The sequence below is a fragment of the Peromyscus leucopus genome, chromosome 1 (assembly GCF_004664715.2).
Source record: "Peromyscus leucopus breed LL Stock chromosome 1, UCI_PerLeu_2.1, whole genome shotgun sequence".
Classification (NCBI taxonomy): Eukaryota; Metazoa; Chordata; class Mammalia; order Rodentia; family Cricetidae; genus Peromyscus; species Peromyscus leucopus.
Window position 1 is genome coordinate 78,319,765 of NC_051063.1, and position 25,826 is coordinate 78,345,590.

A 25,826-nucleotide genomic window follows, 5' to 3' on the forward strand; every position below is an offset into this window, starting at 1 on the left:
GGCTGGGGGGGGTGGCCGGCTGCTGTAAGTGAGACCGGGGTCAGAACTTTGTGGAAGGAAGAAGAATCTGGGAGGGGGGGGCAGGCAAGAAAAAGGAAGGAGCCCGGATCAACAGACAGGTGGACAGGCTGAAGAAGTCCCCCCTCCAGTGAGAGGCCCCTAAGAAGGAATACATTGCCCCCTGGCCCCCAAGAAGGGAGCACAATGGAGGCCGCACACTCCAAGTCCACAGAGGAATGTTTGTCCTATTTTGGGGTGAGCGAGACCACAGGCCTTACCCCAGACCAAGTAAAGCGGCATCTGGAAAAATACGGCCCCAATGGTGAGTATCCCTCCGAGGAGAGGCTGCCATGGCTGCCCTCCCACCCACTAGTGGGAATGCTTCCTCTGGGGGCTGTAGGGATGAGCAGGACAGTTGCCTGCTTCTTGTAGCAGGAGGAGGACACTAAAGAAAACAGTTTTAAGATCTGGAGTTTGGGGAGGTTTTATGGGGTGACCTTGAACTTCAGATGCCCTTTTGATAGCCTGATTCTCTTAGCCACAGAGTTCGGGGTGCGGGGGACATGAGGCTGGACCCCTACTAAATGTGTCCTTTTCTTCTTTTTCCCTGGGTAGAGCTCCCTGCTGAGGAAGGTAAGTTACCTGAGCCTTGATCCCTCCTGAATGACACCCCTCTCATGTGCCCCATTCCCGGCTCCCCGCCTTCTCCTTCCCAAGACCCACAGCCCTTACCCAAAGGGCAGATACCCTTCCCCAAAGCTTAGCGTCAGACATCTCCAGGTGCTTTTTCCTTGAGACTTCCCGCCCTTGAACAAGTGCCACAGATTTGAAGAGTCTTTTGGGGTGCTTTATCTCTTTCGCTCATGTCAAGCTGGGGTGCCCATCAACCTAGAGGTCCAGGGAGCTCTAGACTCTGGACGCTAACTCTCCAGAGCCACAGCCCTTCATCTTTTGGATCTTAACCCCTGGGACTCCTCTTCTCGCCTCTTCCCCAGGCAAGTCCCTGTGGGAGTTGGTGGTAGAGCAGTTTGAAGACCTGCTGGTACGCATCCTTCTGCTGGCCGCCTGCATTTCCTTCGTAAGTGCCGAGGGCAGGGGGACTGTCTGAAGCACGGTGTGGGGCGTGTGATGTGCTTGTGGCTACCTACCTACCTGCCATCCTAGATGCCCTCATCCAAGCCCTAAACACCCTCTTTTCCACGCCGGAGCTGGGGGTGGGGTGCTGATTTGCTTCCTCCCCGGCAGAGAGGTTTTATTTTAAGCCCTGAGAGTGTTCTCAGCCAAAACACTGAAGCTAAGCCACCCTCCCAGCTTCAAGGGTTTCAAGGGCTCAGGTTACCCCCGAAGCACAGGGCTCCCAGCTTCGATGTGGGCTGCAGTGTCCACTGTGGGGGCCACCACCGCTCCCTTCCTGTCCTGGTTGGTCCCCACTTTGCTTCACCAATCCTGCCCTGCCCTCTCCGACTTGTGATGCTGATCGGCCGAAAGAAAGACTTGTTCGGAGATGTGGGGAAGGTGCTGCTGGTACAGCAGTAACTGCCCGCGTGCCGTCCAGCCCCTCCAACCCTCCACACCCCACCCCTCCACCGTCCCCAGCCTCTACCACATCCTACTTCCATTAGGGGCTGGCACTTGGTGCCTACTTCTCTGACCCAGCCTGCTTCATCCTTACCTCTCGGTGTCTCCAGCCCCCTCCGAGCCTTAGCTATTCCCTCTCCTTGTTACATCTCCAGTGTTCACAACCCCTGCTGCTGGCTCCTGTCACCCACTGTCCCGGCAGTCCGTCTTGTATTTTAGTATTTCTTTAGCATCTTAGCTGGAAAATAAGGCCTGGGAGGCAACACACGTCAAACATCTATGGAGGCCCCATGCACCCTGGGTCTAAGCTGGCAGCCTCCCTCCTCTCTCCTCAAATTTGCTCCTTGACATTTGCCTGTGGCTGCTGCCTGGCCGTGGCAACAGCTGGGGTGGGGTGGGGTGGGTGCTGGAGGCCCTGTAACCCTACTCCCCTCCTGTTCCCTCATGAAATTGGAGCTTCCATGCCTTGGCGGGAAGGGAGGGCTGGGGGTGGGCTGGGCCCTTCGAGGACCATAGGGATTTTCCTATTGGGCTTGGGTCCCTGTGGGATGGAGGTGGCTGTAGGGGGAGTTGACCCTGGATGTCCTGGCAAGGTTTGCTTACAAGCCAGCAGTTTGGGGTCAGGGACACCTGAGGGCATTCCCCGTTAATCTCCACGTGTGTGTGTGTGTGTGTGTGTGTGTGAGTGTGTGTGTGTGTGTGTGTGTGTGAGTGTGGTGTGTGTGTGTGTGTGTGTGTGAGTGTGTGTGTGTGTGTGAGTGTGTGTGTGTGTGTGAGTGTGTGTGTGTGTGAGTGTGTGTGTGTGTGAGTGTGTGTGTGTGTGTGTGTGTGTGTGTGTGCTTGGAGCTCTGCAGTGTGAGAGTCTCACAGTCCTACACATTGTCTGACCTCTGCAGCGGTCTTCCAAAGCCTTCCAGTTCCTTTCTTCAGTCATGTGGGGGCTTTGTCAGCACCTGTTAACTCTCCCTTCCCCCTCAGGTGCTGGCCTGGTTTGAGGAAGGCGAAGAAACTGTCACCGCCTTTGTGGAGCCTTTTGTCATTCTCTTGATCCTCATTGCCAACGCCATTGTCGGGGTCTGGCAGGTTAGTGTTGACCCCTTCTCTCCGCTTGGGTCTCAACACTGGGCAAGGGCCCAGGCCTCCTCCCAGGTTCCTCCTCCTCCATCATTTCCTCCAGCTTTGCCCGCTCCTCTGGTCTTCTCATTCAGGTGGGACTGGTAGGGAGTGTTAGAAAACGCTGGAAAAGCTCACATGCTTCCTGTGTGACCCTGAGGAAAGTCTCCATTCCCTAAGCCTGTCTCCTCACCTGAAAATAGGGCTAGTAAGCTAGGTGTGCAGGCACACGCCTACAGCACTCCAGAGGCGGAGTCAGGAGACTCTCGAGTTCTAGGCTAGCCTGGGCTACAATGTGAAATTCTGTCTTAAAAAAAAGCTATGCAAGGATGAGCACACTTACAATCCCACTACGAGGAGGAAGGAAAGGGTGGACGTCAGATGTGGTGACACACACTTTCAGTCCCACAGTTGCAGGGGTAGAGGCTGGTGGGTCTCTGAGTTTGAAGCTAGCCTGGCTACACAGAGGATTCCAGGCCAGACAGGGCTACATAGTGAGCTCCTGGTTTTTTGTTTTGTTTTGTTTTTTTTAAAAATAAAAGAAAGAAAGAAATAGAAAAAGAAAAGGAAAACAAGACCAATAGCTGTGTTCCTCAGGCCTGCTACGGTTGAAAAGAACCTGAAAGTTCATGGCACATAGCAGGCACTCAATAAGTACTAGTTTGATTTCCTTCTTCCCGACATCACCAGTTTCCTTCCGTTGCCCCTTGCTTTCTGTTTTTTGTTTGTTTGTTTTGTTTTTACTTTTTAAATCCCTTTCCTCTTGATCCAAACCCTTCCTTTGAGTTTCCAGCCACTGGGGATATTTCGTACAACAGATGCACCCCGCTGTGGTGTGGGGTTCTGTGTGCCAGCTGGACCTGCATGTGCCAGCCTTTTCCGCAATGTCCTTCTTTCTGCTGGGGTCCCGATTGCTCCCTGTTCCTCCATCCGCATGTCCCTCACCCTTCCCCCATGTCCTCAGACCAGCCTCCTGCAGGTCCAGGGCTTCCTCCCTTTCGGGGACTCCACTCTCTCTCGTCTGCTCTCTTCCTCAGGAACGGAATGCAGAGAACGCCATCGAGGCTCTGAAAGAATATGAACCCGAGATGGGGAAGGTCTATCGGGCTGACCGAAAGTCAGTGCAAAGGATCAAGGCCAGGGACATCGTCCCTGGGGATATTGTGGAGGTGGCTGGTAAGCGCTGGATGGATGGTCTAGGAGGGAAACCTTGGGTCTGAGGCCAAGAAGAGGGCTGGGGCGGTGGGGGGGGGGGCTGCCAGCCCTCTTTCTGTATCTGTGAGGATGGTGGCGTCTTTGCTTCTCCTTCCCAGACTCCTCAGGGGTCACTCCAGGACATTCAGGCCACAGCACCCCTCCCCACTAGAGTCTCAATAGGAACAGCTAGTCCTGTCCCTCAGGCGGTAGACAGACCCCCTGTCCCCCCCTGTCAGCTAACACTTGCAAGCAACAGGTGGAAGCCAGGCCCTGCCAATGGCCTCATCTCCACCCCTTCCCGATGCTGGCTCCCCTGTCCCTTCCACCCACCACAAGCTTGGTCAGCTTTCAGTCTTGACCCCTCTGTGCCCTTGAGGCCTCTCAAAGGGGAAGGAATGAGAGTAGAAGGGAGTGGGGGTGGGGTGGGGTGGGAGGGGGGCGCATGACTACCCCCACCCCCACCCCCCACCACCATGTAAGGGTAACTCCTAGTCCTCTAGGGGCACGGGACCTAGGAGGAGGGCGGGCGCTCAAGGAGGGCCCTGCCCCCTCGGGGACACTTAATGCCGGCTCCGGGAGGGGTGGGGCTGGGTAGCTAAGATTACTGGGATTCTGACCCTTCAGCGCTTTTTATATTTGCCCCGAGCAGGCCTTTCCACCACGTTAGGGACCTAGTTTGGGGAATGTGCATTTCTAAGCTTCCTTCCCTCAAACCATGTCCCCTTCTCTACCATGTCACCACCAGGAGAAGCATGGGGGGGGGGGAGTCGGTGGGCTGAAGCCCCCAGCTCCATCACAGGGCAGTCCTGCTTTGGTGACAGTTTGGGGTCGGTGCCATGAATGTCTATAAATACCACTTGGGCTTCGGTGACAAGGGTGTCTGCCCGACTCCATTGCTGACCTCCCTCTCTCCTCCGGCTTCCTCTGGCACTGGACGAGGGACCTTAGAAACCAAGAGAAAGGGAAGCAAGTGAGCTTCATCCCAGTTCCACCCGTGGGACTAAGGTGGCTTTGGGCGGAGGCCTGAGGAGGGGTGTGTGTCCCCCCAGGGTCTCTGGTCTGGCAGAGGGTCTTCCTCAGCCCCCCTCCAAGGTGCTTCCACAGTCTGGCTTCCCACTTCCCCTCTGTGAAGACCTGAGCCACAGTCAGGAACGCTCCCTCACACTTCCTTCTGTGCGTCCATGCTCCCCTTTCTCTCTCGCTTGGCCTGGATTTTCTCAGCACCCACCTTGTTCTCCCATCCTCTGAGGCACCCTCTTTTCTCTGCGTTAAGTCGTTACATTTCCTTCTTTCCCTTTCTCTTGTTTCCCTTTCCCGGTTTTGGCTGGCGGGTCCCCAGCTTTCCCTTCAGTTATTGAGAATACATTTAATGAGCACACACCACACTCCAGGGATCTGTGAGCTCCCCTTCTCAGGCTTGCAGCCAGTGGGAAGAGAAGCATTCAGTGGGGGACAACAGGACAGTATCTCTGGGGTGGGGATGGAATGGGGACTCCTGTGCTGAAGGCCTGTGAATGGCTGGATGCTGTAGGGCTTGAAGGGTGTGAGGCAGAGATTGGAAAGAAAGAAAGCTCCATTCCCAGCTGAACTTACTCCTTTCTCTACAGTGGGGGACAAAGTCCCGGCAGACATCCGCATCCTCTCCATCAAATCCACCACTCTCCGGGTTGACCAGTCCATCTTGACAGGTAGGCTGGCTCAGGTAGGAGGGCGTAGTGAGGGAGGAGCTAGGTAGACAGAGAAAAAGGTTTAGGTGGATGAAGGAGGGCATCCCACAGTAGGACCTCTTTAGTTCTGAGGTAGCATCCTCCGTGTGGTTCAGCCTTCATTCTGTCACAAGGGGCATGGGCGAGGATATTTGTGACCATTTTCCATATAGTCTTTGCCCTGCACCTTCTATGTGGACATAAGAACTCACCTCTGTCACAAACTGTCCTGTTCCCTCCAACATCCCGAAAAGTCCTCAAATGAGGGGTTCTAGGATAGGGTGGGGACTTTGGACACACTTTAAACTCTGGGAAACAGTGTAAACTGGGCCCACAGCAGGAGGACCTGAGCCTCTGTCCTTGGTCAGGAGGCCACACTGGTAGTCCCCCAGGAGTGTGCTATGCAGCTGACAGATGCTTCACGTCCACTGACTTATTTGATTTTCACCAGGACATGAGGAGCAAATGGAAGTTAAGTGATCAAAGTCACACACTAGGCTTGGTCAGCGTCTTTTAACTCTAAGGCAATGGACTTTTCCTACTTGCCCCAGTCACCTTCCTCCAGAGGCAAGACTGCCGGATTGTTGACTTGCTGGTTGCAAAGTGTCAGAATGTTAGGGACAGGGACATGCTGGCGCCTGAAACCTCTTTGGTCCTTTCTCCACAGGAGAGTCTGTATCTGTCATCAAGCACACAGACCCTGTCCCTGACCCCCGAGCCGTCAACCAGGACAAGAAGAACATGCTCTTCTCAGTAAGCAGTCACATGACCAGGCAGAGGAGCTGGTGTGGAGGGGAGCATGGCAGTGGAAGAAGAGATGAGGCCCCTGGCCTGTGCCATGAGGCCTACCTCTTGCCTGACCCGACTCTTTCCTCACCTTCCCAGGGTACCAACATTGCAGCCGGCAAGGCCGTGGGCATCGTGGCCACCACTGGTGTGAGCACTGAGATTGGCAAGATCCGAGACCAAATGGCTGCCACTGAGCAAGACAAGACCCCACTGCAGCAGAAGCTTGATGAGTTTGGGGAGCAGCTGTCCAAGGTCATCTCCCTCATCTGTGTGGCTGTCTGGCTTATCAACATCGGACATTTCAACGACCCTGTCCATGGGGGCTCCTGGTTCCGGGGGGCCATTTACTACTTCAAGATTGCTGTGGCCTTGGCTGTGGCAGCCATCCCAGAAGGTGAGACAACCATCCCTTGGTCATCTGCTCTCTCCTTGGCAAAAATAGTTCCAGATAAAGTAACCATGACAGACCCCATGGAGAAGGTCCTGATAGCTTGGTGGCTGTTATGTAGCAACCACACTAGGTCTCCCTCCTCCTGGATTCTTTGCTCACACCATCTCTATCCCCTTAGGGCTACCTGCTGTCATCACCACCTGCTTGGCCTTGGGGACCCGCCGGATGGCAAAGAAGAACGCCATCGTGAGGAGCTTGCCCTCTGTGGAGACCCTGGGCTGCACCTCTGTCATCTGTTCTGACAAAACAGGGACCCTCACCACCAACCAGATGTCGGTTTGCAAGGTCAGGAGAAGCATTGGCGGGGTGACGTGAGCCCTCTGAAGATGGGCTTCTGTACTAGTGGCTTCTCAGTGTGGCCTGGGGATACTCAAGGGTAGATTAAGTGCCACCCTTAGATCAAGGAAAGGGCTGTATTAGTTTGCTTTCTGTTTCTTTTATAAAACTCTGACTAAAACCAACCTGGGGAGGAAGGAGAGGGTTTATTTGACTTATGTGTCCCAATCACAGTCCATCACTGAGGGAAGTCAGGGCCGGAACTCAAGCAGGAGCAGAGGCCGGAACCATGGAGGAAGCTGCTTACCGGCTTGCTTTCTGTTGCTGTGATCAACACCATGATGCTTTATTTCATCTTATAGCTTACAGTCCATCATTGAGGGAAGCCAAGGCAGAAGCTCAAGCTAGGAGCTTAAAACAAACCCCATGGAGGAACAGAGGAGTGCTGCTCACTGGCTTGCTCCCTGTGACTTGCTCAGTCTGCTTTCCTATACACCCCAGGACCACCTGCCTGTGGTGGGTTGGACCTTTCCACATCAGTCATGATCAAGAAAATGTCAGGATAATCTGATGGAGGCAGATCCTCAGTCGAGTTTCTCTCTTCCTAAGTAACTCTAGTTGTGTCAGGTTAACAACAACAACAACAACAACAACAACAACCCCAAGCCTTACCCTGCCCTGTGTGTCTCTCTGATCCTCTACACTAGCCCATTCAGGGACATTCTCTTTGACCCCACTTTTCTAGAAAGTAAACTGAGGCTTAGGGAGATACAAAATTTATAAATAGCACAGCCAGGCACAGTGGTCCCTGCCTGTTATCCTTGTACTTAAGAGGTAAAGGCAGGGGCATTGCGAATGTGAGGCCTGCCTTAGCTATGTCCTTAAAGGCTGGCTAGGCCCTGCCTCCTGGATCTAGAGTCTCAACTACTTGGGAGGGTGGGGTACAAGGATCACTTCCACTGACGAGTTCAAAGCCAGCCTAGCAACAGTGACATTTTGTATCAAAATGAATAAACAAACAAACAAATAAATGTAGCAGAATTGAGTTCCAAACCCAAATACTTGTGGCTCAGCTCAGTAGTGTCTGTGTGTGCGAGCCCATGCCCCTAGAGTGACAGTAGTGTCTGTGTGTGCAAGCCCATGCCCTAGAGTGGCAGTAGTGTCTGTGTGTGTGTGAGCCCATGCCCCTAGAGTGACGACAGTAGTGTCTGTGTGTGCGAGCCCATGCCCCTAGAGTGACCACGGCATGACAAGGCCAGCAAGCCTGGCACGGGTCCTGAGCAGTATTTCTTTAAAAAATGTAAAAGTATTTATTCATTTCAGAAGGAGTGTATGTTACTCTTTCTCTTCTTTCACCGTGTATGTTTCGGGGATTGAACTCAGATCATCAGGCTTGGTGGCAAGTGCCTTTACCCTCTGAGCCATTTCACTGGCCCCTAAACAGCCAGCCTGCCCTTTTCCCTTTTCAAGACAGTCTCTTTACATGGCCTTGACTGGCCTGGAACTTGCTATGTGGTCCCAGCTGGCCTCGAACTCACAGAGCTTCCTGCCTCTACCTCCTGAGTGCTAGGACTAAAGGCGTGCACCACCACACCTACCCAGTATTCTTTTTAAAAAACAAAAATAGCTAAGGTTACAAAAAAAAAGCTACTGATTGAAATACAGCTCTCAAAAAAATTTTAAAGCAAATGTGTAGTTTAGCAACATCTGCTTCTTTATTCAGAATAAGCTCCAGCAGTGGGTACAGTGTCCAGGAGCTGCCGAGTGTGAGGTGCTCTGGAAAGCAGGCTGACAGACAGGCATCCGTGGTCCTGTCCTACAAAGCCACACCTCGGTTTAGAGGTTTTTTGTTTTTTTGTCAGGGTTTCCCCAGGCTTGTCTTGAACTGTCGGCCTCAAATGATCCTCCCACTTTTGGCCCCCAGTAGCTGGGCCTATGGGTCTGTGCCACCCCACTCAACCCAAAGCCATAGGTGGTGCTAATTCTGTTGTGACCCATCCACTGCATTCATAGCTGGAAGAAAGTGCTTCATGTCAGGAAAAAATAAGAGATTTGAATTTTTTTTCTTTGTCATCTAAGAATATCAGCCTCTCTCTTTCTCTCTCTTCCCGGGGTAGGATCTCATGTAACCCAGGCTGAGGCTGGCATTGAACTCCTGATTCTCCTGCCTCCAACTCTCAACAGCCTGGATTGCAGGCTGATGCTACCACGCTTAGCTTCATGGGCTCTTTTAGGTGTTAGCCGCTGATGCCCCACCTGCCCTAAACAGAGTTCTGTGGAATATTGTGCCTTTGACATAAAAATAGCCTTTCTGTAGGGCTGAGAACATAGTTCAGTGCAGAGTGCTAGCCTAGCATGCACAGGCCTGTCTTCTAGCCCCAGCACATAGGAATGAATGAATGAATGAATGAATGAATAAGTAAATGGATGAAAGCCTGGTGTAAACAATCAGGCCTGACACAGGAGGATTGCCAGGAGTTTAAGGCCAGCCTTGTGAGTTCCAGGAGAGCCTGGGCCATAGAGTGACATCTTGTTTCAAAAAGTAAATGAACGCTGGGCAGTGGTGGCACACGCCTTTAATTCCAGCACTTGGGAGGTAGAAGCAGGTGGATCTCTGAGTTCTGAGTTTGAGGTCAGCCTGGGCTATAGAGTGGGGACAGCCAGAGCTACACTGAGATACTTTGTCTTGAAACCGTGCCCCCCCCAAATTAAATGAACAAAAATAAGTAAATAAATAAAATTTTAAAAGTGGTTCTCTGAAGGACAAAGAGTTTGTAGTGGGATCAAGATGAAGTGAACATGCCGGGTGGTGGCAGTGGCACACGCCTTTACTTCCCAGCACTCTGGAGGCAGAGGCAGGTGGGTCTCTGTGAGTTCGAGGCCAGCCTGGTCTACAGAGTGAGTTCCAGGACAGCCAGGGCTACACAGAGAAACCCTGTCTTGAAAAAGCCAAAAACAAAACAAAGAGGTGAAGTGGACAGCGTGGGCAGAGTGAGTTGCTATCCTGAGCATCACATCCTCCACCTCTCTCTAACACCTGGGCTTCACAGCCAGAACACAGGCTTGCAGGACGTGGTTCTTGCTCCCCTGTAAAAGTGAGTTAGGGACAGTGCCGTAGGAAAAGGACTCACAGTTTCAGCGCTTCCTGCGGGAAGCTCCAGCACCAGCACTGGAGCTGCAGATGGAGCCGCTGCTCACGGGCATGCTCGGCCGCAGTCTCCATCACACCCTGTTGTACACGTCCATGAACTGACCTGGAGAAGGCCTGGCATAGCCCTCGGGCCTCTGACGAGGAACACGGGGAATTCTTGCACAACCCGGGAGTGGCAGGGAGCAGGGCAGGTCAAGGAGGAGAGAATTGGGGGGAAATGCTGGGAAATTTGCTTTGTCTGAACTTCAGGATGCCTGCGCTCAGGGATGGGGAATATCTGTGTGGCCCTTCTCCCCTGCAGATGTTCATCATTGACAAGGTGGACGGGGATGTCTGCTCGCTGAACGAGTTCTCCATCACAGGCTCCACCTATGCTCCCGAGGGAGAGGTGTAAGTCATCCAGGAGTCTCCTCAGGGCCGTGTGCAGACCCCCACCTCCTTTACTTGGGATATCTTCCTACTTTCCCCTTCCCTTTCCACTCCCTTTTTTCCCAACCATCTTCTCTCCCACCCGACCCTCCACCTCCAAGTTCATTACCATCTCCTCTCCTTCCCGAGGCCCATCTGCTTCTCTGTGCTCTCTGCATCTCACGCTCTGTTCTCCTCCATTTCTCTCCTGCCTTCCTTCCCACCTTGCTGCCAGCTTGAAGAATGATAAGCCAATCCGAGCAGGGCAGTATGATGGGCTGGTGGAGCTGGCCACCATCTGTGCCCTCTGCAATGACTCCTCCTTGGACTTTAATGAGGTAACCTTCCACCCCCACAGCTCCCCCTTCCGTTCCCACAGCTCAGAGTCTGTGCCTCCCGGGCGTTCCAGGAGGAAGGGGTCCTAGGGAGCAAACATAAATGCAAGGGGAGTGCTTGGCTTCTTCTTGTCCCATCCAGATGAAGATGGACAGGAGATCTGAGCACACACTTCCTCTCCCTCCTCTGTCCATTTCAGACCAAAGGTGTCTATGAGAAGGTGGGCGAGGCCACGGAGACAGCCCTCACCACCTTGGTGGAGAAGATGAATGTGTTCAACACTGAAGTGAGGAGCCTCTCTAAAGTGGAGAGGGCTAACGCCTGCAACTCGGTGAGTCAGGGCGCCCTCCACAGGCCTAGACCCAAGATCCGGGCAGACCCAGACAGACAAAGCCTTGTGTCTATGCTGGGACCCCAGCTAGGTAGGCTGTGGCTTCATCCACAGCTTTTCCAAGCCAGGCTGAGCTCTGGTGAAACGCCTTTTCCTATAGTGATATGGCTCAATACCCTGGAAGGTCACTTCCTCTTGTTGTGACCCAGAGTTGGACAGAGCTGGACGAAAACCATGGTGCCACCTGCTAGGTTGGCCCTGAGTTCAGCCACAGCCCCTTGGTTTCCATCAGCTCTCAGGTCTTTGGTGTGGGGTCTGGGTTGTGCAGCCATCGATCCCACAAGGTAAGATCTTCTCCAGGGCACATACCAGTGCTGCCACTCACTGGACTCCAGCTGTGAACGCCTGTTGGTTTCTGAGTATCATGTTACTTACAGCTCTCTTTCTTGACATCCTCCTGCCTCAGTCTCCCAAGTGTTGGCATTAACAGTGTGCACCACTGTGGCTGGCTTTCCTCTGTCTTTTCCTATACTTCTTCATTGGTACTAGGAAATGGAAGGCAGAACTTATATGTACTAGGCACATTTCTTTCCTTTTTTTAAAGAAAATATTACTTCTGTAAGTTTTTCCTTTCTTGTATGTGCAAGATACACACTGCTGCTTTTTTATTATTAATTCTTTGTGTGTGGTGGGGAGTTGGTTCTTGTCTTTCACCATGGGTTCTGGAATCAAACTCAGGCTTGTGTGGCCATCAGGCTTGTGTGGCCATCATCAGGCTTGTGTGGCCATCATCAGGCTTGTGTGGCCATCATCAGGCTCGTGTGGCCATCAGGCTTGTGTGGCCATCAGGCTTGTGTGGCCAGTGATTTTACCCACCGAGCCCTCTCTGCTCTGCTTTATTTAATGTAACAAACAAGCGGAGTTTGAGACTTCACGCCTCTGGGCAAATGCCTCCACCGCCACCTCCCTAGCTCTTGTTATTTTTGTTTGGGTCTATGGATGGTTTGTTTATTTGTATATGGTGCTGGGATTGAGCCCCACGCCTCTCACATGCTAGGTTGGTGCTTTACCACCAAGTGAGGCCTTAGCCCCATCTGTGATGTAGTTATTATTATTATTATTATTTTCATTTTGTTTTGTTTTGAGATAAAGCCTTGCTGCACAGCCCAGATTGGTCTTTAACTCACACCAGTACTCCAGCTTTAGTCTGCAAGTGCTGGGATTATAGGCATAACTCATCATGCTTGGCCATGGCTCTCACTCATTTTTCATTGTGTGCTAGGGAAGCAGAGGCAGGAGAATTACTATAAGTTCAACACCAACCCGGACTATAGTGAGAGACCCTGTCTCAAAGAGTCTTGGTCATACTGGCTGTGTTCCCCACTGACACCACACTGGACTCTGCAGGCTACATGCCTTTGGTTACTGAATGTTCTGTTGGGTAGCAGCATGCATGGCCACTCTGTTTCTCTAGTGCTTTAAACTGGACACTTGAACTTGGGGTGTGGCTCGGTGGTAGAACACTTGCCTAGAATGTGTGAGCCATGAGGTCTATCCTCAGCACTACAAAACTGAAAATCAAACAGCCCACAGTGGAAATGGTATGCACCAGCCCTGGGTTTCTGCATTTGTCTTATGGGTAACGGGCTTTGCCTTAGACTCAGCCTCAGCACGGGGTCTACTCTGACATCCGGATCCTTTCGGACTGCTTTAAAGGGATCTGGTCTTTACCTCCCAGGTGATCCGCCAGCTCATGAAGAAGGAATTCACCCTGGAATTCTCCCGAGACAGAAAGTCTATGTCTGTCTACTGTTCCCCAGCTAAGTCATCCCGGCTGCTGTAGGAAACAAGATGTTTGTCAAGGTCAGAAGCCTTCTCTCTCTAACATTGGGGCCCTTTCCAGTGCCTGCCCTCGGTACCCTGGAAGGCAGGCAAGAGTCTCTGAATGCCGTTCTGGTTTTCTAGGGTGCCCCCGAGGGAGTCATCGACCGCTGTAATTACGTGCGTGTCGCACAACCCGTGTGCCGTTGACAGGCCCCGTGAAGGAAAAGATCATGTCGGTGATCAAGGAGTGGGGCACTGGTCGGGACACCCTACGATGCCTGGCCCTGGCCACCCGGGACACCCCCCCAGACGAGAGGAGATGGTTCTGGATGACTCGGCCAAGTTCATGGAGTATGAGGTGAGCCAGCGAAGGACCGTTTTGGGAATTGTGTTGAGGCAGTTTTCCCGATGGCTCCATCTTCCGGCCACCACTTGTCATTTCCTACTACGTCGAGTCAATGACTGTGCTCTATGAATCCTCAAATCACAGGGCAATGAGGGGTGGCAGGTTTATGAATCATCTAACCCAGCTGGATCTAACCGAGCCCTCAGGAGACTGAGGTAGGCCAGCCTCAACTACACAGGCAAGACCCTGTTTCAGCTGGGCGGTGGTGGCGCACACCTTTAATGCCAGCACTCAGGAGGCAGAGCCAGGCGGATCTCTGTGAGTTTGAGGCCAGCCTGGCTACAGAGTGAGTTCCAGGAAAGGCGCAAAGCTACACAGAGAAACTCTGTCTCGAAAAACCAAGAAAAAAGAAAAAGACCCTGTTTCCAAAAAACCCCACAAAAACAAACGCCAAGGGAAGATGATTGTGCGGCTTTGCGTGTGGTACTGGGGCTGGAGCCTGGGGACAGGCAGGCGTGCGATGGCCGAGCTGCACCTGCAGCCACCATCTACATTAACTGTGCTCTGTGCTCTGGGGACTGGTGATGTTGCATTCCAGAAGGGAATCGTGGTCACCCAGGGCAGTGTCTGAGCTTGTTTTGAGGCAACTAATGTACTTCCTGATACAGGCTTCCCGCTTGCTGTGGGCTCTGAGCAGCCCCAAAAGCTCACTGCCTGCATTTATGGGGGCTGATTATGGCCTGCTAGGTGACAGGGTGTGCTCAGAGGGATGGGCTAGTGACAGGTCTAAGGAGACACTACCATGCTAACATGTAGCTTTTCTTTTCTTCTTATTTCTACTTATTTTTTCTTGTTGTTGTTGTTGTTGTGATGGTCTTGTTATGTAGCCAGGGCTGGCCCTGAACTCGCACTTATGATCTTCTCTTGACCTCCTGAGGCTGGAATCCCAGGTGTACCCAGCACACCCAGCTTCAGCTCTCCTTTTTGCAGCAGGCCTCGGCACTGCAGAGCATACAGGCGTCATAAGGAGTGAGAAATGTTTCCTGCCTGTGCTTCCCGTGCAGATGTCTAACACCAGGCCCCACGGCAGCATGTTCCAGCTTCCCCAGCTTTACCGCCCATCTTCCTCTGAACTTCCTCCTGTTTGTACCAGATCACCCCTTAACCGGTCACCACCCACGTCTTTTCCAGATGGACCTGACGTTTGTTGGTGTTGTGGGCATGTTGGATCCACCCCGCAAGGAGGTCACAGGCTCTATCCAGCTGTGCCGTGACGCTGGGATCCGGGTGATCATGATCACGGGGGACAACAAGGGTACAGCCATTGCTATCTGCCGACGCATTGGCATCTTTTCGGAGAATGAGGAGGTGACAGATCGTGCCTACACTGGCCGTGAGTTTGACGATCTGCCCCTGGCTGAGCAGCGGGAGGCCTGCAGACGCGCCTGCTGCTTCGCCCGTGTGGAGCCCTCACACAAGTCCAAGATTGTGGAGTACCTGCAGTCCTACGATGAGATCACAGCCATGGTGAGCCGCTCCAGAGGGCTGCCTGGGTCAAGGCGCTGAGTGTCCCCATGCATGCTCAGAGGCCCCAGTGACATGCACAGAGGACAGGGATTCAGTTTCGGCCTGGAGTCTGAGGGAGGGCATAAGGTGTCTGGAACTTTGAGTTTCTCACTTTCTCCTTCTGCCTTCAGACAGGGGATGGTGTCAATGATGCCCCTGCCCTGAAGAAGGCCGAGATTGGCATTGCCATGGGATCTGGTACTGCTGTGGCTAAGACAGCCTCTGAGATGGTACTAGCTGATGATAACTTCTCCACTATTGTGGCTGCTGTGGAGGAGGGCCGAGCCATCTACAACAACATGAAGCAGTTCATCCGCTACCTCATTTCCTCCAACGTGGGCGAGGTGGTCTGGTGAGCAGCCAGGGCGGGCATCCAGAAAAAAAAACAACAGGGCTGAAAGGGGTGATCCTGGGACTTGGGACAGGACCAGTGTATGACCTCCTTCCTTTGGCAGTATCTTCCTGACAGCCGCCTTGGGGCTGCCCGAGGCCCTGATCCCTGTGCAGCTGCTATGGGTGAACTTGGTGACCGATGGGCTCCCTGCTACAGCTCTGGGATTCAACCCACCTGACCTGGACATCATGGACCGTCCCCCCAGGAGTCCCAAGGAGCCTCTCATCAGCGGCTGGCTCTTTTTCCGCTACATGGCAATTGGGGGTGAGCAGGAAGGGGACTCAACAACGCTTCCAAGCCCCTGGGACTGACCTTTGTCCCCAATGCTAACTTCTCCCAAGTCAAGCTGCTCCAAGGCACCTCTTCCTCAACCAGCTGTCTCCAGCTGTGTGCGGCCCTCCTGATAACTCCTTTTCTCCCCTCTACAGGCTACGTGGGTGCAGCCACTGTGGGAGCAGCTGCCTGGTGGTTCTTGTATGCTGAAGACGGGCCTCATGTCAGCTACCACCAGCTGGTAGGAGAATGGGGCGGTGGGCACGGGGAGGCATCTTGAAGGCTTTTGTGGATCTCAGACTTCCGTCTCTTCCTTTATAGACTCACTTTATGCAGTGCACTGAGGACAACCCTGAATTCGATGGCCTGGACTGTGAGGTCTTTGAGGCCCCTGAGCCCATGACTATGGCCTTGTCTGTGTTGGTGACCATTGAGATGTGCAATGCTCTCAATAGGTAGGTCCTTTCCACTTGGGTGGGCCCTGGTGTGCCTTCTTGAGCCTCTTCTCTTGCCCTCCACCTCTCCTCCCGCCACTCTGCCTCACCACATCTTTCTGTGTATCCCTATCCCTCCATCTGCCTGGCCTTTGCCACAGCCTGTCTGAGAACCAGTCTCTACTACGGATGCCGCCCTGGGTGAACATCTGGCTGCTGGGTTCCATCTGCCTGTCCATGTCCCTCCACTTCCTCATCCTCTATGTTGACCCCCTGCCGGTGAGCCTTCTGCTGTCCCTTCTCCCCGACTCCAGGGAGTCAGTCCACGCCTGTGGCCATAGCGTGCTCACAGAGGAGGGTGGTTCGCAGCACCCTGGTCCCTTCTTTTCTTCCTGAGAAAACACTTGGTCTTTCCTGATGGCTGCTGTCTCCACCCCAGATGATCTTCAAGCTCCGGGCCCTGGACTTTACCCAGTGGCTCATGGTCCTCAAGATCTCACTTCCGGTCATTGGCCTAGACGAGCTTCTCAAGTTCATTGCTCGGAACTATCTGGAGGGTAAGGGACGATCCCTCTTCCCTAGTACTCAGTCCTGAGCACAGCCCCTGCCCTCTGCGCCGCGAATCCGCGCCACACCTCACTCCCCTCTTCCTTTGCAGGCGGGTAAGTTCCTTTTGGCCCTGGCAGGACCAGTGTCCCCAGGGAGGGCAGCCCAAGCCCTGTCCCCGCTCCAGCCATGACTGGTGGGGTTTCCCCCCCACGGCCTGCTCCGCCCTGTGGGCCTGCGGGCCTCCTTCCCCCTTGATAACGGCCTCTCTCTGTCCTCTCTGGCCATAGGATAACCGTCCCCCTCCTCCATGTCCTTGAACGTGTCACAGGTATTTCCCTACACACCTTGTCCCCGCTGCTGTACCCCGCCGCTCGCCCACCGGCCCACGCGCACCTCTGCGGGCACTTGCGCTCTCCCTGGAGCCGCTGCTGCTGTTGCCCGCTTCCACATGAGGGCCGTGCCCTTCCTGTGGGCACTGGCAGCTGTGAGGCTGCGTCCTGGCCTTCCAGTCTGCTGGGCTGGGCTGCGCTGCGCTGCATCGCGCTGGCTGCCTCTGCTGCTGGGGCTGGGGTGTCGGGGGGCGGGCGGGCTGGGGTCTGGCACAGCACAGGTGAGTAGGGAAGGGGGCCATAGGCCCCTCCAGGTGAGTGTGATGGAGATGCACAAGGAGATGCAGCTCTCCCTCCTGGGCCCACCTGCTCTACCCCGTTCCTTTCTTCTTCCAGATCCAGAAGATGAAAGAAGGAAGTAACCAGCCCTCTCGCCCTGTCTTCCCCGCCCTAATAGCCCGCATCTTCAGCCAGAGCTGAGACACAGACCCTTCTTCTCCCCCAGTTCTGTTTATAAACAAAGTTCCCGGCCCCTCTGTCCCCCTTCAGCAACCTGCCCTCCCTCTGAACCTTGTAAATCCCCTTCCCGACCTCACGGGGCTGGCAGGAACAAGGCGACTGACTGAGCTGAGCTGCTTATTTATTGAAAATAAATGACAGAAAAGTCTGACCTCGCCTCCATATATCTTGAGGCCTATTTCCGGTGCCTGTGGACAAATACCTTAGTGTCATACAGTCCAGAAAGCAGCTGCGTGTCCCGGGGCCTAGGAGGAAACCACCGATGCCAACAGCTTCTCGCCACAGGCTGGACGTGCCTCAGAGGGGGACTGGCTGCTGGCCAGCGGTGGCAGGGCAGGAGGCCAGGGTCCATGAGGCAGCATTGGCAGCCTGGGAGCCACAGGGCTCACCTGTACTTTGGTTCTGGAAGGAGGCTGGGACCCTCCTCCAGGCATCATCCCTGAGAACAGGCCCAGCCACCCTGGGTGGGAGCAGGGGCCCTGGTGACACTGCCATCCAGGCTTGGCGTGGGTGGGCTCCATTCCGAGACCTGCAGTCCGTCTCACAGTTCTGGCAGAGAAAGGGGTGGCTTCCCCAGGAGGAAAGCGTCTCGCCTGGCCCTTCAGGAGTCCTTGATGTCCTTGATGTCCCTGAGGGGTGCCTCATCCAGGATGCTACGCACCTGCTCCAGAGTCTCTGCTTGGCGAATCCGCTCCAGGCGTACCTGTGTGGTTGGGTGGGAGATAGGGAAAGCCCTGCTGAGGAAACAGCCCCTGCCTGACCAGCCTGCCTCTTGGGTCAGCTCTGCAGAGGCAGTCTGTGTTCAGTTGGGGTCTAGGGAAGGAATGGGTCCCAGGAGGTTGGCCCGAGGAAGTCTGGGTGTTGCTGGCCATTGATGGGGCTGACAGCATGAAGCTGGCATGCAGCTGAGGTGTGCAAGAGAACGTCCGTGTTTCTGGGCAACAGCTCAGGAGGAAAGACCATGCCAGGCCTAGAAAAAGGACCTCTCCTAATTGGGGGCTGCCTCTGTGAGACCCAGGACAAGTCACTCAGAGCCATACCAACTAGGCAGGAAGGCCAGGTCATACCTGCAGGGCCTGGGACAGCCGGACGAAGTCCCTCTGCACCTGCTCACTGGTCTCCAGCTCGGCCTGCAGCCGCAGTGTCTTGGCCCTCTGTTCCGAGAGGAGGTCTGTGAGTTGGGCCTGCAGGGACAAGATGTGGGGCTGGGGCCTGACTCATCTTTGGCTAGGCGAGAGGGTGGGTGGCCAGAGCCACGGGGTGACCCGCATTGGTGTCCCTTCAATACCACCAGACTCTGGCTTCCTTTGGCCCAAGCCAGGTGGCTGATGCAGGGCTTCCTGCTACCTGGTCTGAGGGAGACAGGAAGGGTGTGAGGGGGGACACAACCACACAGATGTGTTAGCCGCGCCATGCCGCCCATGCCACCCATGCCACTCACCTTGCACTGCTCTTGCTGGACCCGCTCTGTCTCCATCCTCAGGCTACACAGGGAGGCTGGGAAGGCAAGGAGCAAGGAGAGTGGGGGTGAGGCCCACGCGGTCCCAGGCCTCCTGGCGTGGCCCTCCACAAGGTGCCGACCCTACTCACCCTCGAGCACATCTGTGGGAGTGAGAGAGAGAGAGAGAGGTCAAGGCTGGATCTCCACCTCCTCTGCCCGGGCCTGACCCAGGGGACCCTGCGGTGGCTTGCTCTCCCCGCACCTGTCTCTTCTCGTTGCACCCTCAGCTGTCCCTCCAGGCTGGCCCTGGCCGCTGTTTCCTCCTCCAGCGCCTCGCGCAGCTTCACGATTTCAATGCGCAGGCGCTCAGCCTCATGCTCCTGCGCCTGTTGCCTGGCCCGCGCCTGTTGCTGGGTGTGCCGCACCAGCAGATGGAGCTCCTGCGAGAGACACAAGGGGTCTGCTGGGCACAGGGCCGAAGAGGAGGGCAGGAACCACTGGCCAGATGCAGAGTGTGCAGAGAGGGAAGGCAGGGAGGGGGGGCGTTAAAACAGGAAAGACGCCAAATGCCACAGTCAGAGTGGTAAGCCAGCTGCAGATTCATAGTGGGATGAAGAAATGGGAGGCCATGACTGCCACATGGTATGGAGGACTTTCAAGAACAGTGTGGAAAGTTCCAGAATACCTATAAGTTTCCAAACAACTCAAGTTAAGGCTCCATTATGTACATAATGAAAACCACAATAAAGGAGAGCAGGGAGGCCTGGGGATGCTCAGCTGACAGGGTGCTTGCCTAGCAGGCAGAAGCCCCAGGTTCGATCCCCAGCACTATATAAAACTGGGGACAGTGCTGGAGCGGTGGTGGCGCACGTCTTTAATTCCAGCACTTGGGAGGCAGAGGCAGGAGGATCTCTGTGAGTTCAAGGCCAGCCTGGGCTACAGAGTGAGTTTCAGGGCAGCCAGGGATACACAGAGAAACCCTGTCTTGAAAAAGAAAACACAAACAAGCAAAAAACTAAACCAAACCAACCAACCAAACAAACAAACAAAAAAAAAAACTGAGGAGAGATGGTAGTGTGGGACTGTAATCCCAGCACTCCTGAGGTGGAAGAAGTGAGATCAGAAGTTCAAGACATCCTTGGCTACACAGGGAGTTCCAGGCCAGCCTAGACTATAGGAGACGGTCTCAACGAAACAAAACAACACACACACACAAACCAACAAAAAAGAACAGGAAATCGAGACGAAAGACGACAGGGTCACACTCAAGTGGATGCTGGCAGTAATTCTCAGGGAAGCGAGAACAACCAAGTGACCTACAAGTTCACGAACCAATTGTTTATAATCAACATGGACCATCATGGAGGATAGGTTCAACGATTCTGAAGAATTCAATCTTAAGGTCCTGATGTCACTTAAAAATAGCAAACAGCACCTGGTGTGGTGGGGCCTATGATTCCACACTCAGGAGGCCAGCCTGTCTCAAAGAGAGGCCCGGTCGCCAAAAAAAAAAAAAAAAAAAAGAAAGAAAGAGAAAGAGAAAAGAGAAAAGAAAAGAAAAAAGGGCTCAGAGTGTGGTTCAGCGGCACAGGGCTTGTCCAGCCCGCATGGGAGCATGGGATGTGGCTAACCCCCTGCAGCGAGGACAGTGGGAGCAGCATGGGGTGCAGTCAGATGGCAAACACAATCACCGCTCCCTTCGCCTGTGGCCAGCACTGTTGAATTCTTTCTCTTCACGCCAACCCTGGGGAGATGGTATGGGTCCATTTATCAGATGGAGAAAATAAGTCTTAGACACGGCTAATTCATGAGAGCCAGGGTCTGTCCTCAGGTGTTCTTGGAGATGGGTTGACATCAGGCATTCGGGTGCCATTTACCTGGATGGAGTTGGGCAGAGCCTCGCCCTCATTCTCCCACGGCTCCGGGCCCTGGAGGGCGGAGGAGGGTAGCTGCTCAGCCCGGAGCCCTTGGTTTTCTTCATTCAGTCTCTTAACCTCAAGGTGCAGGCACTTATGAGAAGTGGCCAGCTCTGCCTGGGGGACATACAAAGCACAAGGCAATTAGAGGGACTGGCCTCTCTAGTCCCTGGGGCTAAACCCAGAGCCCCAATGCTAGGGTGCTATCTAGAAAGCCCTGGCCGCCTGACCCGCTGAGAAAAAAATGAAACCTTTTTTTTTTTTTGTTTTTTGAGATAAGGTTTTTCTGTGTAGTCCTGGCTGTCCTGGAACTCACTCTGTAGACCAGGCTGGCCTCTAACTCACTGCCTGCCTCTGCCCCGAGTGCTGGGGATTAAAGGCGTGTACCATCACTGACTGGCTCAAGAAGAAACTCTTTATTGCCCTCTCTGGCTCTAAGCTCTTCAGATTCTGTCCCTGCTGACACACTGGCATCCACAGCCCACTGTGGGTATTTCACTTAGATGGTGTATTTTTTTAAAAAAGATTTATTTCAGCCGGGTGTGGTGGTGTACATCTTTAATCCCAGCACTTGGGAGGCAGAGGCAGGGGCAGGTGGATCTCTGTGAGTTGGAGGCCAGCCTGGTCTACAAAGTGAGTACCAGGACAGCCAGACCTGTTACATTGAGAAACCCTGTCTATATCTCCAGACCCTTCTGCCTCCACCTCCCGAGTGCTGGGATTACATGCATGTGCCACTATACATGGTCAGTTTATATGGTGCTGGGCATTGAACCTAGGGCTCTGTGCCAGACAAGCACAGTTCTGCAATATGTTTTTAAAATTTATTTTTATTACATTGTGTGTGTGTGTGTGTGTGTGTGTGTGTGTGTGTTGTGTAGTGTATCATCCAGGCTAACCTCAAATTCATGATCCTCCTGTCTCAAACTCCTGTCTGCTGGGCTCGCACCTGACTTAGAATGTGCACACAGAAACGTGTGGAGGTCAGAGGACAACTTGCCAAGTCAGTTCTCACAACCCACATGGGTCTTGGTGATCACACTCGGGGCGTCAGGCTTTGTGGCAAGTGCTTTACCCACTTGAACCATCTTTTTCTTTCTTTTTTTTTTTTTTTTTTTGGTTTTTCAAGACAGGGTTTCTCTGTGTAGCTTTGTGCCTTTCCTGGAACTCACTCTGTAGCCCAGGCTGGCCTCGAACTCACAGAGATCCGCCTGCCTCTGCCTCCTGTGTGCTGGGATTAAAGGCGTGTGCCACCAACACCCAGCTTGAACCATCTTGCTAGCCCCAAAACATGGTTTTTTTTTTTTTGGTTTTTCGAGACAGGGTTTCTCTGTGTAGCTTTGCGCCTTTCCTCGAACTCACAGAGATCCGCCTGACTCTACCTCCCGAGTGCTGGGATTAAAGGCGTGTGCCACCACCACCTGGCTCAAACATGCTTTTTTAAGTGCCAAAGTAATTGCCAAGTTTATTTACTCTCTTAAATATTTATTTATTTATGTATGTATGTATGTATGTATGTATGTGTATATGAGTTATCTATCTGCATGTATGCCTTTGTACCAGAAGAGGGCATCAGATCCCACTATGGATGGTTGTGAGCCACCATATGGTAGCTGGGACTTGAACTCAGGACCTATGGAAGAGCAGTCAGTATTCTTAACCTCTAAGCCATCTCTCCAGCCCCATGTAATTGCCAACTTTAAAACTGGGAGTCAATATACACATTTCCAGATCTCTGGCTTCTCTTTACAAGCAGGATGTCTGACCACACAGATCTTGTGCACTTTTGGGTGGAACTGGTCAGTGTGTGATTTGCTTTCAGTCCTGATTCTGCAGACTGGATCGCATTAGCTCAGTTTACAGATGGGTAAGGAGTACATTCTAAGGTTGTGGGCTTAGTTCAAGATTACATAGCTCTGGCCACAGTCAGGCCACCCCCAAAGGCTTCCTCACCTAGTGAGAGCAGCTGGGTGGAGGGCGGGGCTGATACTTGGTTTTCCATGCCCTCCAGGGCCCCAAGTGGTCCTGACCTCTTACCCCAGACACGGCACTCACCATCTGCAGCTGCACGCGTTCTTGGGCCTGGCTCACGGTCCCTTGCAGAGTCCGAAGCAGTTGCTCTGAGTTCTGGACCTGGGCCAGGAGCACCTGCATCTAAGGAGGGAGGAGGGTAAAATAAGAGGGATGCCGGGGGTGGGGGTGAGGAGGGGGTGGGGATGGGGAGGGAGTGCGGGTGGCCCCGGAAACGAGGCTGCACTTACTTGCTTGGCACAGTCCTCATTGCTCCGCCTCAGCCCCTCCTGCAGCTCATCCCGCTCACGGCTGACACTTTCCAGGTCCTTCTGCAGCTGCCGCCCCTGCCAGACGGAGACCCCAGACTTGTCTTTCAGCTCTGCTGGAGGGGAGTATGCCTATTCTTCCCTTCCCCATGATCCCTCAGTAGGTCCGGCCGGCCGAGCCTCCAAAGTGGAGAGATACGGTTTACTTCCTGCCATCTCTGCTGCCCTCTTCTGGGCTACTTAAAATTTCTTCTTCTTTTCTCCCCCCAGTGCTGTGGGCTGAATCCAGAGTCCTGCACAGGCTAGGAAGTGCTCTACCACGGAGCCATACCCCACCCCTTTTCAGTTTTGTTCTGGGCATTTCTCACCACATTATCTTCTACAGCATCCCTACCCATGCTCTGCCCAACTTCCTTTGCCGGGAGGGGATCTCTCTCCCACACTGGCCTGCCTGTTGCGGCTTTAGTGCAGACCTCATACATATCAAGGGGTCCACTCACCTCTACCTGCAGCTGCTCCCACTGGCTATCTGGAACAAGCTGGTACCCAGGAGGGGGTAGGTAGATGCCCTCGGGGACCAGAGTGCCCGTGGACACCAGAGAAGCCGTCTCTTCCTGCTCAGGGCTTAGGCCCTGGGTGCCTCGCAGGGAGGTACCACTGGCCGCCCCTCCGAGGGAGAAGGAAGAGATGGAGGCACTGTCGTCACAGTTGTGGGCAAAGGCCTCCGCCGCTGAGCCTGCATCTCCACCTGGCTCCTCCGAGGGCTCCAGCGGAGGCGAGGGGTTCCTTGATAGTGGAAGCAGCTCCGTGGAGCCGTGCAGGGAGGCAGGCTGCTTTGGTCGTCTCTAGGGAAAGTGGGAGGGAAGCGGCTGGCAGCCAGCGTCCCCGGCACCCCTCCTTCCCTCAGCACCCCTGGTGTCCCCCCTTCCCCTCACCTGGATCTCCTGGATCAGCTCTTCCGCCCTCAGCAGCTTCACTTTCAGCTCCGCGATCTCCTGCTCCATGGGTAACACAATTTCCCGGAGCTTCTCTGAGTCTTCATGGGCCTGGAGGGATGGGGCAGTGGGCAGTGACAGCCCCTCCCTCCTGAATGATGGCCACCAACTGTTCTAATCCTCCCAGAAGGTGATGCCCACCCACAAGATTCCAGAACACTTGCTCTAAGTGCTTCCAGGGAAAGGGGCCCAAGGCCGTGACTAGCTTCCTCTTGTCCACTCATTCTTCGTCCCGACATACATCTTTTTATACCATAGGACCTCCTCCGGTTTTCAACTGGGTACGCGGTCTCAGTTCTCTATTACCATCTATATCTCTCAGCTTCTCTGGAACTAAAGGTGATCACACAACGTAGTTCTAGCTAATGGGATGTAAGCACATGTGTAATATGTGAATTTACAGGTCAATTCCTTAAAGGAAGCTGTGTCTTTCTTTATAACTCCTTGCTGACTGGATGGGGATGTGATGCCTGGCATTCAAGCAATCATCTTGGACCGTGAGGCAATCTACTAGCTACAGTCAAAAGCAGTACAGAAGCCTAGGTTTCTTTTCTTTTCTTTTTTTTTTTTTTTAAAAAAAATTAAGTATTTTATCTTATGTTTATGCATGTTTTGCTGGCATATGTACATACGTTGTGTGCATCATCTGGTACATTGAGAAACCAGAAGAGGGCGTCTGGTCCTCTGGAACTAGAGTTACAGACAGCTATGAGCCATCAAGTAGGTTCAGGGAACTGAAGCTGGATCCTCTGGAAGAGTAGCAAGTACTCTTTTTTAAAAAAAAAAAAAATAAGAACAGATGTGTCAGACATCTGGAAACTAAGTTTTTTTTTTCTTTTGTTTTTTGTTTTTTAAGATTGATTTATTTATTATGTATACAGTGTTCTGTTTGCATGTATGTCTGCACACCAGAAGAGGGCACCAGATCTCATTATAGATGGTTGTGAGCCTGAGCTTCTGATCCTTCCACAGTGCCAGCACAGACATGTGCCACCGTGCCCAGTGTTATGCAGCCCCGGGACTGAACCCAGGGCTTCACACACGCTAGGCAAGCACTCCAGCGACTGACCAAGCTCTGGCCCTGAGCTCCTGTTTGACCTTTGTTTTCACGAGTGGGAAATGGACTCTAGCTCTTGTTTCCTAGAGATCTAATTACTGGCCTCACAGAGCTTCTGCGAAGGTCAAATAAGGTAAGAATGCATACTGCTCGTAACGAGCAAGCATATGTAAATATACACGTCCTAAAATTTAATTGTTTTCATTGTCTCTTTGGTGGAATGGTTACTAAGTACCCCGAGGCTAGCCTCAAACTCGTAATTCTTCTGCCCAGCTTCCCCAGGGCTGGATTATAGGTATATACCACCACGTGGAGGTATTAAAAATATACAGAGTTCTTGCCTATCATGCACAAATATATATATATATAGTGTATATATATATACACTTGTACACACACACACACACACACACACACACCTTTTTCAGGTTTCTAACTGGCTATGGTGTGCATGCCTATAAATCCCAGCACTCAGGAGCTGAAGCAGGAGGCCTTTGGCAAGTTCAAGGCCAGCCTGGGCTACACAGCAAGATCCTGGTTCTTACTATGTTACCCAAGCTGTCTTGAA

General features: G+C 53.3%; 2 protein-coding genes across 5 annotated transcripts in view; one reads left to right on the plus strand and one right to left on the minus strand.

The window, feature by feature from the left end:
* Atp2a1 (ATPase sarcoplasmic/endoplasmic reticulum Ca2+ transporting 1) lies at window positions 1–17,721 on the plus strand. Its single transcript, XM_028861327.2, is given in 25 exon segments — window positions 1–322; window positions 616–633; window positions 996–1,078; window positions 2,557–2,661; window positions 3,729–3,867; window positions 5,496–5,576; window positions 6,262–6,347; window positions 6,480–6,777; window positions 6,953–7,119; window positions 10,563–10,651; window positions 10,905–11,007; window positions 11,205–11,336; window positions 13,075–13,168; window positions 13,171–13,199; window positions 13,302–13,344; window positions 13,347–13,466; window positions 13,469–13,518; window positions 14,698–15,033; window positions 15,204–15,424; window positions 15,528–15,730; window positions 15,895–15,980; window positions 16,061–16,194; window positions 16,335–16,452; window positions 16,613–16,730; window positions 17,448–17,721. Coding segments are annotated over 25 exon segments (2,997 nt in total). The 5' UTR covers window positions 1–204; the 3' UTR covers window positions 17,474–17,721.
* Window positions 17,675–25,826, minus strand: part of Rabep2 (rabaptin, RAB GTPase binding effector protein 2) — a 24,430-nt gene continuing 16,278 nt past the window's right edge. For 3 of the 4 annotated variants that reach the window (XM_037210720.1, XM_037210722.1, XM_037210726.1), the window contains exons 4-13: window positions 24,142–24,252; window positions 23,707–24,051; window positions 23,189–23,284; window positions 22,983–23,081; window positions 20,889–21,044; window positions 19,274–19,451; window positions 19,161–19,172; window positions 19,012–19,067; window positions 18,638–18,754; window positions 17,675–18,273 (exon numbers count right to left, since the gene is read on the minus strand). In XM_037210720.1, the coding sequence (XP_037066615.1) occupies window positions 18,172–18,273; window positions 18,638–18,754; window positions 19,012–19,067; window positions 19,161–19,172; window positions 19,274–19,451; window positions 20,889–21,044; window positions 22,983–23,081; window positions 23,189–23,284; window positions 23,707–24,051; window positions 24,142–24,252 (1,272 nt within the window). In that variant the 3' untranslated portion in view covers window positions 17,675–18,171. Of the gene's footprint in view, window positions 18,274–18,637; window positions 18,923–19,011; window positions 19,068–19,160; window positions 19,173–19,273; window positions 19,452–20,888; window positions 21,045–22,982; window positions 23,082–23,188; window positions 23,285–23,706; window positions 24,052–24,141; window positions 24,253–25,826 lie in introns of those variants that run through there. The other variant, XM_037210728.1, reaches the window with a different exon arrangement.